Raw genomic sequence first — 11918 nt, 5'->3', positions numbered from 1 at the left:
GGGAATGAGGGTAGAGGAGAAAACAGTAAAGCCTAAAAAGGTGGAAATTTGTAAAGAGTCCTTAAAAATCTTAAATGATTTCCAAAAATTATTAGGGGACATTAATTGGATAAGACCTACTTTAGGAATTCCCACCTATGCAATGTCTAACCTGTTTGCTTTGCTGAGAGGGGATCCAAATTTACGTAGCAAAAGAACTCTGATGCCTGCTGCAGCTGAAGAGTTACAAATGCTTGAGGAAGAAATTCAAAGTGCTCAAGTCAGTAGAAGAGATCCTAGTGTTTCATTACAGCTCTTGGTGTTCCCTACTCTCCATTCTCCTATAGGAGTGATTGTTCAAAATGTTGACTTAGTTAAATGGTCCTTTTTACCTCACAGTACAAGTAGAACTTTCTCAATTTATTTAGATCAAATAGCTATTCTTATAGGCCAAGTACAATTGAGAATAGTCAGACTCGCTGGCACCGATCTAGATAAAAATGTAGTTCCTTTAAACAAAGCACAGGTGTGACAAACCTTTATTAATTCGTCAGAATGGCAGTCAAATCTGGCTGATTTTGTTGGCAATATAGATAATCATTATCCTAAAACTAAAATGTTTCAGTTCCTAAAAATTGACTACCTGAATTTTACCCCAAATAACTAGTTCCATTCCTTTGGAGGCAGCTGTAACTATCTTTACTGATGGCTCTCAAAATGGAAAAGCAGCTTACACAGGACCAGAAGAAAAGATTATTCAAACTCAGTTTCATTCTGCACAAAGAGCTGAGCTACAAGCAGTTATATCTGTATTGGAAGATTTTAATCAACCTGTTAATATAATCTCTGACTCTGCTTACGTAGTTCAAGCTGCCAAAATGGTAAAAACAGCTTTAGTAAAACATATTTCTGATGATCAGTTAGATTCCTTGTTTAGTTCACTTCAACAAGCAGTTAGGGCTGAAAATTTTCCCTTTTATATTATACATATTCAGCCTCACACAAACTTACCAGGACCTTTAACCCAATTAAATAATCAAGCAAATTTATTAGTGACGTCTGTTCTAACAGTGTCCAGCCTCTGAGCCCAAGCTAAGCCATCATATCCCCTGTGACCTGCACGTATACATCCAGATGCCCTGAAGCAACTGAAGAATCACAAAAGAAGTGAAAATGGCTGGTTCCTGCCTTAACTGATGACACTACCTTGTGAAATTCCTTCTCCTGGCTCAGAAGCTCCCCCACTGAGCACCTTGTGACCCCCGCCCCTGCCCGCCAGAGAACAACCCCCTTTGACTGTAATTTTCCACTACCTACCCAAATCCTATAAAATGGCCCCACACCTGTCTCCCTTCACTGACTCTCTTTTGGGACTCAGCCCGCCTGCACCCAGGTGAACTAAACAGCCTTGTTACTCACACAAAGCCTGTTTGGTGGTCTCTTCACACAGACGCGAACAGAAGCTCAAAACTTCCATTCCCTAACTCATGTAAATGCTGCTGGATTAAAAAAATAAATATTAATTGACCTGGAAACAAGCTAAAAATATAGTGCAACATCCTCAGTGCCAGGTGCTACAGCTACCCACCCAAAAACCTGAAGTTAACCCTAGGGGGCTTCAACCAAATGCAGTGTGGCAAGTGGACATGATTCATGTCCCATCATTCAGAAAACTTTCTTTCGTACGTGTTACTGTTGATACTTTTTCTCGGTTTATCTGGGCTACATGCCAAACTGGAGAAAGCACAGCTCATGTAAAACGACATTTATTATCTTGTTTTGCAGTCATGGGTGTGACACAGAAAGGAAAAATGGTCTGGTGGAAGGATACCAGAACCAAAACTTGGGAATTAAGAAAAATTATTACTTGGGGGAGGGGTTTTGCTTGTGGAGACAATCAAACACTCATTTGGATACCCAATAGACATTTAAAATTCTACAATGAACCCTACACCGACCGGACAGAAGAAAGGAAAGAATCAAAAGAGAAAGAAGAACGGTCCCTTCGACCTGTCTTTTCGGGAGCTGAGGAAAATGGCGAAGCTGAGCGCCTCAGAGAAAAAACAGAAGACGGAGAAGACTCGCCAGGCTACACCACTGCCATGGGGACAGATAAAGAAGCTGACTCAATTGGCAGAGGACAGCCTAAAGGAGAAATAACTAGCGATTACACCGGGTAATATGATCTTGGCTGTCTTGATGGTAATCACCACGCGGTAAGTCTCTCTGCTGTTTCAGCTAAGCAAAATTTTACCTACTGAGCTTATGTTCCATTTCCTCCTTTGATTAGACCTGTCACTTGGATGGACTCCCCTATTGAAGTTTATACAAATGATAGTATCTGGATGCCTGACCGATGATCGCTGTCCTGCATATCCTGAGGAGGAGGGCATGTTAATGAATGTGACAATTAGGTATAAATACCCTCCAGTTTGTTTAGGAATTGCTCCTGGATGTTTGCCATTACAAATACAAAGTTGGATGGTCTACGTACCTCCTCATAATCGTTCTCAACCTAGTTATCATGTAGTGAGCGGAATGTCTTTTCAACCCATCAGGACTGTAAAAACTTATGGGGATAGTTATTACCAGTCAAATATAAAAGTCCAAAATTACAAGCCTAAGGGATTGGCTTGCCCTGAAAGGAATCCAGAATGGTCAGAAAAATGAGAAATTCTTACTTGGGAGGTTTGTGTGGCAGATAATGTGGTAGTTTTGCAAAATGATTCTCATGGGGTCATTATAGACTGGGCTCCTAAGGAATCTTTTGCTAGAAATTGCACCGGACAAAACGCTGGGTGCGCTGAGGACTCCTTTATGATTGAATATAGAAATGATCCATATAATCCCCCCACTTTAGGTAGAAGAATTGAATCAATGTACCCATTAAAGTGGGAAGATAAGGGTACTGCTCCCCCACGACCAAAAATAATTAGTCCAGTCATGGGTCTGGAACATCCAGAATTGTGGAAGTTGCTTACGGCGACCTCCGGAATGAGAGTGTGGAAAGGCGAAGCGTCCTGGGGAACAAAAGGTAATAAGCCACTGTTTATTATGCCTTCTCCCTCTGCCCACTCCCCCGCCCCCCCCAGGAAGACCTCCAGGTGACGCTCCCTGAGGACTCGGGCCAGGTGCTGCTGCTGTGCTTACACGAGGCGTCCCCTGCCCCCCAACAGCCTCCCCTCCCCCAGCCTCCCCTCCCCTCCCTGTCTCCCCTCTCTGCCTGCCATCCCCTCCCCTCCCCCTCCCACCTCCCCTCCCCCACCTCCCCTCCCCCTCCCCCTCCCCCCACCTCCCCTCCCCTCCCCCACCTCCCCTCCCCCTCCCCCCACCTCCCCTCCCACCCCCTCCTCCCCTCCCCCTCCCCCTCCCGGGTGTGCCCCCTCCCCCTCCCGCCCCGCGGCGCTGCCTCACCCAGTAGGTCCAGCCCAGATTCCCAGGTGTGCCGCTGGGTCCAGCTGAGGCCGCTGGGGACCCCCTTCGCTCCCCCGCTACCAGTGGCTGGAGGGGGCAGGCAGGGTCAGGGCTGGGCCAGGGCTGCAGGAGAGGCATGGAGGGAGCCAGGGAGGCCAGGTGGTCATGGGTCAGGGGAGGGGGGCTGGTGTGGACACATGGGGAGGAGGAAGGCAGAAAAGGTGATATGAGGGGCACGGGAAGGAGGAGGTGGGATGGTTGGGAGGAACCATACTCAGGGAGGGGCGGGTGGAAGATAAGTGGGGGAGAGGGGAGCACCGGCTCCGACAAGAGGATTACGTGGGGAAGTTGAGTGGATCAGTGAGTGGAAGAGGGAGAAGCTGGTGGAAAGAGAACAGGCCTGTGAAGCAGAGAGGTTGGGGGCAGAACACTGTGGCCCAGTATTGGGGGGGTGCGTGTGGCTATGGCTTCTTTCCTCTTCCCACCGACTTTACTCTTTGGCCCCCTCTGGCCTGAGCTGTTGAGTTGGGGCTCAGTGAAAGGATGGGGACGACCTCAGGTGATGAAGCAGGTACTGAAGCAGGATCTGCCTTGGGGGGAAGGTGGAGTGGGCAGAGCTTCTCCATCCCTGGGGGAAGAGGCAAAGCAGACGCAGAGGCCAGGGGCTGGCCAACACTCTGGTTCAGAGATGCTCCCACCCCAGGTCTGGGGAGAGGAGGAGAGAGGCTGGGGGCTAAGATCTCCCTCTCTGCACTTGGATCCCCTCTGCAACCCGTGCCATTCTGTCTTTGTTTCTGCAGGAACATTGCCCTGAAGCTGCAGGACTGCTGGACAGCCAGGGCTCTGGAAAAGGGATCAGCGTACCTTCATCTTCTCCACACCAAGGTGTCAGGTCTGCAGGGTGAGGGAGGAAGGGCAAGGTGGCTGCGGCAGGGCCAGAGGGTCCTCGGTGGCCACCTTGTGGGACTGAGAACAAGAAAGCCAAAATTAGAACATTCTGGAAATCACAGAACTTGTTCTGTGCTGCCACCAGTTCCCACCTGTCCTTTTAAGAAGTTCATTTCTGCCCTGAGAATGTGCACGTCCTGCCATTGTGCTCTGCTCCCTGCAACCTCCGCCTCCTGGGTTCAAGCGATTCTCCTACCTCAGCCTCCTGAGTAGCTGGGACTACAGGCACCCACCACCACGCCTGGCTAATTTTTGTATTTTCAGGAGAGACAGGGTTTCACCATGTTGGTCAGGCTGGTCTCGAACTGCTGACCTCCTGATCCACCCACCTCAGCCTCCCAAAGTGTTGGGATTACAGGCGTGAGCCACCGCGTCCAGCCCAGCGGTGACTTCTGTGTGGGAAGAAGGTCAGGGCTGAAGGACCCTGGGAGGATGCCCCACCCAACACGTCTTCTCTTATCATGGGGTGATTGCCCATGTTCACCCAGCCATTCTTACCTATCAGGGCTTTCAAAAGAATAGCCAAAGTAAGTTCTAACAACTTTGCTTCTTTGCCAAGGCAAACACCAATGCTCCTTTTCTGCCCTCTCTGGATGCCCACGACTTCGGTCCCACAGGAAGCCAAGCTGCTGAGGCAGCTGAAATTCAGTCAGGGGACTGGGGTCTGTGTACTGATCTACACGTGCCTTCATACCTACTTCTTCAAACTGTCCCCAACACTGGGCCTGTCCCTTGAATATCCTCAGCAATTTAAGGGAAAAAAAAAGGCTGAAGCAGAAAGACTTTTTCCTTCTGAAATTGTGCCTACTTGCTTGGGGACCTAGGCATGCAGACTGGAAAATAAATCAAGCTTGGGTGGGGCGTGGTGGCTCCCGCCTGTAATCCAGCACTTTGGAAGGCCCAGACGGGCCAGGCAGGGCCCTGACCTCCATCACGAGGTCAGGAGATGGAGACCATCCTGGCTAACACAGTGAAACCCCATCTCTACTAAAAATAGAAAAACAAAATTAGCCAGGGTTGTGGTGGGCACCTGTAGTCCCAGCTACTTGGGAGGCTGAGGCAGGAGAATGGCGTGAACCTGGGAGGCAGAGCTTGCAGTGAGTAGAGATCGCGCAACTGCATTCCAGCCTGGGCAACAGAGAGAAACTGTGTCTCAAAGAAAGAGAGAGAGACAGAAAGAGAAAGAGAGAAAAACCAAGCTTGGGAGGTCGAGGCAGGTGGATCACCTGAGGTCAGGAGTTCGAGACCAGCCTGACCAACATGGTGAAACCCCCGTCTCTACTAAAAATACAAAAATTAGCCAGGCATGGTGGCAGGCACCTGTAATCTCAGCTATTTAGGAGGCTGAGGCAGGATAATTGCTTGAACCCTGGAGGCGGAGGTTGTAGTGAGCCGAGATTGTGCCACTGTACTCCAGCCTGGGCGAAAGAGCAAAACTCCATCTCAAATAAATAAATAAATAAATAACAAATAAACCAAGCCGGGAGATTCAGTTGTACTCACTCTCCAATTCCTTGTCCCCCCTGGGTGCACGATGCATTTAAACTATACAGGTCAAACTCTTGGTTCAGAAACCCTAGCACCAGTGCCATGCCCCAAAGCAGTGCAACCTCTTATTAAATGATCACTCTGGTTTAACAAATCATCCACACTGCCTTGTGGCAGAGTAGCAGGAGAATGGGACTTGGGACTGGTGAGTTTTGGCAGGGAATCGAAAGGGCCTCTGTGGAGCGGAAGCCTGGAAGGATGGGCCGTGCTGGGGCCTAGCATTCTTTAGTATTCCAGTTTTCTCAAATTCAACTCATCCTAGGTGAGGCCTTAGTGCACAACACAGAGCGTGTTAGGCTTCCCCCAAAATGGGTGGGGCCAAGGGAGTTCAGATGACTCCTCAGGCAGAAACCAAACCTGCAATCCTTTGTTTTCTAAGAAAACCACTTGGAAAAGTAAAGTCATCCAACCCGTTGTGGTAGGGAGGACGGAAGCCCAGCCCAGCTTCCGTCAGCATCAGGAAGTGGCTATGCTGGGAAGTTGGAGATGGGTCTGACAGTGGTGGCCATGCTGCAGGCAGAGGACCAGGGTGACCCTCCCCACACCCACCCTCTGCAGAGTATGCATTTGAGACTAGAAGGAGGATGAGGACACCTTTTTCGCCTCCTTCACCTCCCAGTTTCTGAATGACCTCAACTCCATCCTGATCCACCACTGTCACTGCCTCCCAAAGAATTTCCTGGTCACCGATGCCATGATGGTCCCCGCGCTGGACCCTGGAACCAGTCTGCAGGCTGAGCAGGCGCCAGTGGAGGGAGGGGCATTGTTCTGAGATGGTGAGGGCTGAGGGGCAGGGCCGAGTGAGGAATGTGCTCGCTCCCGCTACTTTGCCAGGTGCCATGCATTGGCAGGCCCTCCCAGCACAGAAACCATAGTGATGCGTTGGTTGCCATGGTTTCCGAGGATGCTCTGCAGCTGATCTGAGTGCCCCCCAGAGCTGCTGCTCTCCCCTCTCTGGGCTACTGGGGTGGGGTGTGCTGCGACCCCAGGAGGGTGGATTTCTTGCTGACCTCCAGCGGGGCGCACTTCTCTGTCTCTCGTTGATGCTTGGGCCTGGCCACAGCAGAGTCACCTTCAATACTTGGGTGGGGGAAGAGGGGAGGTGCTTCTTTCTTTGGAAGGAACCAGAAAGTGGCTCTGAGTTGGAACACCCCACTGGCTCCAGAGAATGAAGTTCCTTTAAGTGAAATACTTCCAGGTTCATAATAACTCCCCTTTCCTCACCCAAGCCTGCTCAGCCCTCCTCCTCCTCCACTACTCCCCTAAAGGGGCTCTCTGTACCTGGTGGACCATGCCATCCTCTCAGGCCTCTACCTCAGCATCATCCATGGGATGCCCTAGTTCATGACTGCACCCCTGATCCTGCTGCACCAGCGTCCCAAAGGCAATGGGCCCTTGCTACCCCTTGCCATTCTGGTCAGCCAGGCAGGGCCTTGGGGGACTGGTGGGTGGGGTGGGGGAAGCCTATTACATCCTCGGGATGACTGAAAGGTTGCCTCCTCCCAATGCCACTGTGCCTGGTGACAGCACCTCTCCAATCCTCCTCAGCCCCTCTCAAGTTTGTCTTTCTGTTTTGTCCTCTTTGATTTCCATCTTGATAGAAAGGTTATGATACTCAAGAGAACAAATTGCCCTTTGACAGGGTGTCAGAATCGATTCTACTGAGTCACGCACCTTTGGCAGTTCAACCGTGTTCCTAATAGTTAAAAACATAACCCCTTCGGGAGGTGTCCACACCCTCCCTTCCCATCCTTCCAGTCTGCCCCACAAAACTGGGGCTCTGGATGACTGGACTGGTACAGGGAAGTCGGCCAACATGGTGCCTTGGGTCACTTCACCTCTCAAGGAGATTATTCTCATCAACCTTGTCTTACTAATGAGGAACCTGAACCACAGAGAGGTTAATTAACTTTCCCAAGGTCACACAGCTGGTCAAAAGTCATGTGATTTTGTAGCAGGATGAGCCGCAGACAAAACCCCTCAGACATCAAGTTAAAGAAGGAAGGGCTTTATTCAGCCAGGACCATCGGCAAGACTCACATCTCAAAAACCGAGCTCCTCGAGTGAGCAATTCCTGTCTCTCTTAAGGGCTCACAACTCTAAGGGGGTCCGCTTGAGAGGATCGTGATCGATTGAGCAAGCAGCGGGTACGTGACTGGGGGCTGCATGCACCGGCAATTAGAACAGAACAGGACAGGGATTTTCACAGTGCTTTTCTGTACAATGTCTAGAATCTATAGATAACATAACTGATTAGGTCAGGGGTTGATCTTTAACTACCAGGCCCAGGGTGTGGTGCCAGGCTGTCTGCCTGTGGATTTCATTTCTGCCTTAGTTTTTACTTCTTCTTTCTTTGGAGGCAGAAACTGGGCATAAGACAATATGAGGGGTGGTCTCCCTTATTCTGGCCCCATGGACGTGGTGATGGGCTGCCCTTCCCCAGTTTCTGCCCAATGCTTGCCCTCTCCTGTGCCCCCACTCCAGCTCACTCAGACACCCAGCCTAGACAGCCCCATCTTCCTGCCCAGTGACCCAGCTGAAGACTGGTTCCTGGCCAAGACCTGGGTGTGACACTCAAAGTTCCTGGTGCACAAGACGGTCACTCATCTACTTCGAATCCACTTTGTGGTGGAGCTTTTGCTTTGTCCATGCTGCGGCAGCTGCCCACGAGCCACCCATTTTCAAGGCAGGGAGGAACCCTCCTCTCAGTGCCCACAGCTGTGGGAGACCCGGGGCTGCCTGATCTGACCTCTGACTCCGGCTTCCCCTTTCTTCTGTACCTTCCACATCAACATCCAGCCCGCACTGGGCTCTTTGTACCAGGAAAGCTCATCCAGCAGGTCAAGGCCCTGGAGGCCTGGGATCTTGGGGTGAGCACAGAGGGCCAGGGGAGGCCTGAGATGTGGTCCGGAGCCCCTGCTAGCGGCAGGAGTGAGCTCTCTGCTCATTGCAATCAACGTTGTTGGGACAGGTGGGCAGCCTGGAGCTGATCACCAAAGGGCTGGCAGCTGCCACCTACCACACCCTCTACCTGTCCCTCCAGCTGGCTGACTTCAAGGTCCAGGACCTCGCCCACTACTACACTCCAGATCTGGGCAGCCATAGAGAGGTGACACTCCCCTGGGGCCTGAGGGCTGCAACCCTCTCACCCTCGGCTATACCCCTGTTGGTTTATTCAACCTTCCCCCAACCTCCTGCTCAAACACACTGCTGTCTCCAAGCCCTTCCTGCTTACTCTTGATCCTTCCCAGCTGTGTTGGGAAGTTATTTAACCTCTCTGTGCCTGTTTCCTCATCTGACAATGAGGGTAATAAGAGCACCTATGGTATAGCTTATTATTCTTATTCAATCCAAAACCCTAAGAACAAACCCCAGTGCACAGAAAGTGCTCTCTGAGATTAGCTATTAAGATTATTATGCTGGGTGTGGCGGCTCACGCCTGTAATCCCAGCACTTTGGGAGGCCGAGGTGGACGGATCACTTGAAGTCAGGAGTTCGAGACCAGCCTGGCCTACGTGGCAAAACCCCGCCTCTACTAAAAATACAAAAGTTAGCTGGGTGTAGTGGCGGGCGCCTATAAATCCCAGCTACTGGGGAGGCTGAAGCAGGAGAATCACTTGAACCCAGGAGGCAGAGGTTGCAGTGAGCAAGATCGTGCCGTTGCACTCCAGCCCGGCAACAAGAGCAAAACTCCGTCTCAAAAAAAAAAAAAAAAAAGATTATTATTCACCCCATAGATAAAGTCACTGTGTCTCCAGGTTTTTCCATCGAAATCTTCCTCATAGGAGACTGCCTTGGGGTATAGCTGTGGCCTCCACCCCAATGGCCAGATCCTCTTAACATCTGTCTTCCTGCAGGTTCCCAGCTCCCACCAGCAGCCTGCATAATGGCCTCCCTCCAGCACTGAGATCGATGGCGGCGCCGCTGCCATTAGCCTCGAGTGGTGCCCAGTGGCTCGCCACATGCAATGCTGCATTCCCTGCAGCTCAGCCCCTCTGAAATCTGCCCCTACTTCCATTCTTCCACCTCAGCACACACTGGGCCTAGGGAGACAAGACACCCTAATTTCTCCCTCTCTCCCAATTCAAATTCTGCCCCTGCTTCAAGCCCAACTCATGTCCCACCTCCCCCTTGGAGTCCTCAGGGACTCCCCCTATATGAACATCTGCAGCAGGAGCTCCTTCCTCAGCAGGGGGTCTGCACATCCTACTATGGCTGGGGATGGAGGGCCCTTTGGAAACCAGTGGATGAAATGAACCCAATCAGCCGGTCCTAACGCAGATGGACCTGGTGTCTCATCCTTCCCTGTGGTCTGGAATCCAAATGCCTGCAGGACCAGTGAGCAGAGAAAAGCTAAGGAAGAAGAGTGGGCAGGGACCATGGCCAGTGGGAAACTCATGTTTGTCTGACGGGGACAATGGCGACCCAGCTATCACTGTGACCAGATCTTCTGATTTTTCAGCAGAAACCAGACATCTTCTAATATTTAAATGTTGGCAAGTGATTCAACTTAAAAAACAAACGGAAAAACCTTGCCAGCTGATCAAAACACATCTGCAGATCAGTCATGGCCCTCAGGCCTCTGTTTGCATGCCACGGTGAAGACCACAGCCTCCCGGTTTGATCTCAGCTCTGCAGTTCACTCTGTGGTTGGCCGTTTTCCTTCCCTGGCCTCAGTTTCCTCCTTTGTGGGCAGCAGGTCTCAGTGGCCCCTTCCAACCCACACCCCTGTGCAGTGTTGGCTCCTGAGTATTAGTCACCATGTATTCCCGACCCCCCAGCTTTGGGACCAATATTGTTAACATCTACTACCCGGACAACACGGCAGTGAGCAGGGACTCGGAGCTCCAGGCCTGGGTCAGGGAGATCTTCCAGGAGGGTTTTCCAAGCCAAGTGCTCTCAGAGGTGGTGTCCAGTGCCCCAGGGCAGCAGCCTCTTGGGTCTCAGCTCTGTTCTCTCTACCCTACTCCCATCTAGGGGTCCCCGCCACCCTGGGCCACTGTGCTGGGCTCATCTCGTGTTTCACAATGATCATCTTCACCTGCTCAGCCCAACATGCTGCCATCAACAGCGGCCAGGTGAGCCAGTGCCAGACCTGGGGGACAAGCAGGGTCGCGGGAGGAGCAGCCCTAGCAGCACTGGAAGCTCTGTACTGAGTTTGCGGGGGTCGGTCTGAATTCAGTCCCTGGATCCCCAATATTCCTATCATCCTGTGGCTTGCCCTGCCCACCGCCAAGGGCCAGACAGAACTAGCAGCCTCACTCCCTGAGGTCAATGCCACACGCCACACCCTGCTGCTCCTGTGGGGGGTCAGCAGTGAAACCAAGGACACCATAAGCAAGATGGCTGGGGTTTCAGCTTCTAGAGAGTGGGAACATTGAGGAAGGGATCCTGGGGACAATAGCTACTAGGAGGGTGCACTTAGCAGGCTGGGCTCGTAGGTGGCAGGGCTTGCAGCCACTAGGTTGCTGGTGGGTGTGGTTTAGGGTGTTGTGGATTCCTAGTAGGTGGAGCTTAGAGTGGTCTGGGCTTCAGAGTGAGCCGGGCTTGGGGTGGTCTGGGTTTCTTGTGGCCCGCAGTCTTTTGTCTAGGTGCGCGGGTGTTTTATGTTTCAAGTTGGATGGGTCTGGAGTGGTCCGGGACCCCTACGTGGGCTGGGCTTGGGTGGACTAAGTCCCCTGGTAGGGAGACTTTAGATGGAACAGAATCGTTGTGGGCTGAAAATGCAGCCGGCCAAGGTCCCAGCCTTTCCTTCTCCCTTCCTGGACACCTACCCAGAGGAGCACTTCACCGAGAAGGCCCCGCGGCGGAGCATCGCCGCCTTCCAGAGCCACCTGGCCCAGATCTCGGCGGACGTCCTGGAATGGAGCCGGGGCCTGGCGCTGCCCTACTCCTACCTGGGGCCCGCGGCCGCAGAGAACGGAATCGCGGTGAGAGCGCATGGCGCGCACAGACTGCACCCGCACCCCGCGGCGCCAGCCTTGCCGCCAGCGCCCCAGTAACTTGCCGCGCACACTCACAGCCAGACC

At 52.1% G+C, this 11918-nt stretch overlaps 1 protein-coding gene across 1 annotated transcript; it reads left to right on the top strand.

Moving 5' to 3' along the window:
• Window positions 1-3062: 3062 nt before the first annotated feature.
• Window positions 3063-11891, top strand: LOC115831495 (arachidonate 15-lipoxygenase B-like; the record flags this gene model as incomplete). The annotated part of the gene is given in 9 exon segments (XM_030799797.1): window positions 3063-3136; window positions 4194-4294; window positions 4959-5023; window positions 6509-6632; window positions 7154-7305; window positions 8374-8521; window positions 8524-8759; window positions 8861-8998; window positions 11619-11891. Coding segments are annotated over 9 exon segments (1311 nt in total), but the record flags the coding sequence as incomplete, so codon positions are not given.
• Window positions 11892-11918: the final 27 nt, after the last annotated feature.

This window comes from Nomascus leucogenys, chromosome 19 (genome assembly GCF_006542625.1).
Source record: "Nomascus leucogenys isolate Asia chromosome 19, Asia_NLE_v1, whole genome shotgun sequence".
In the NCBI taxonomy this organism is placed as follows: domain Eukaryota; kingdom Metazoa; phylum Chordata; class Mammalia; order Primates; family Hylobatidae; genus Nomascus; species Nomascus leucogenys.
The sequence above is the reverse complement of the archived record's forward strand: the minus strand, read 5'-3'. Positions and strand labels throughout refer to the sequence as shown.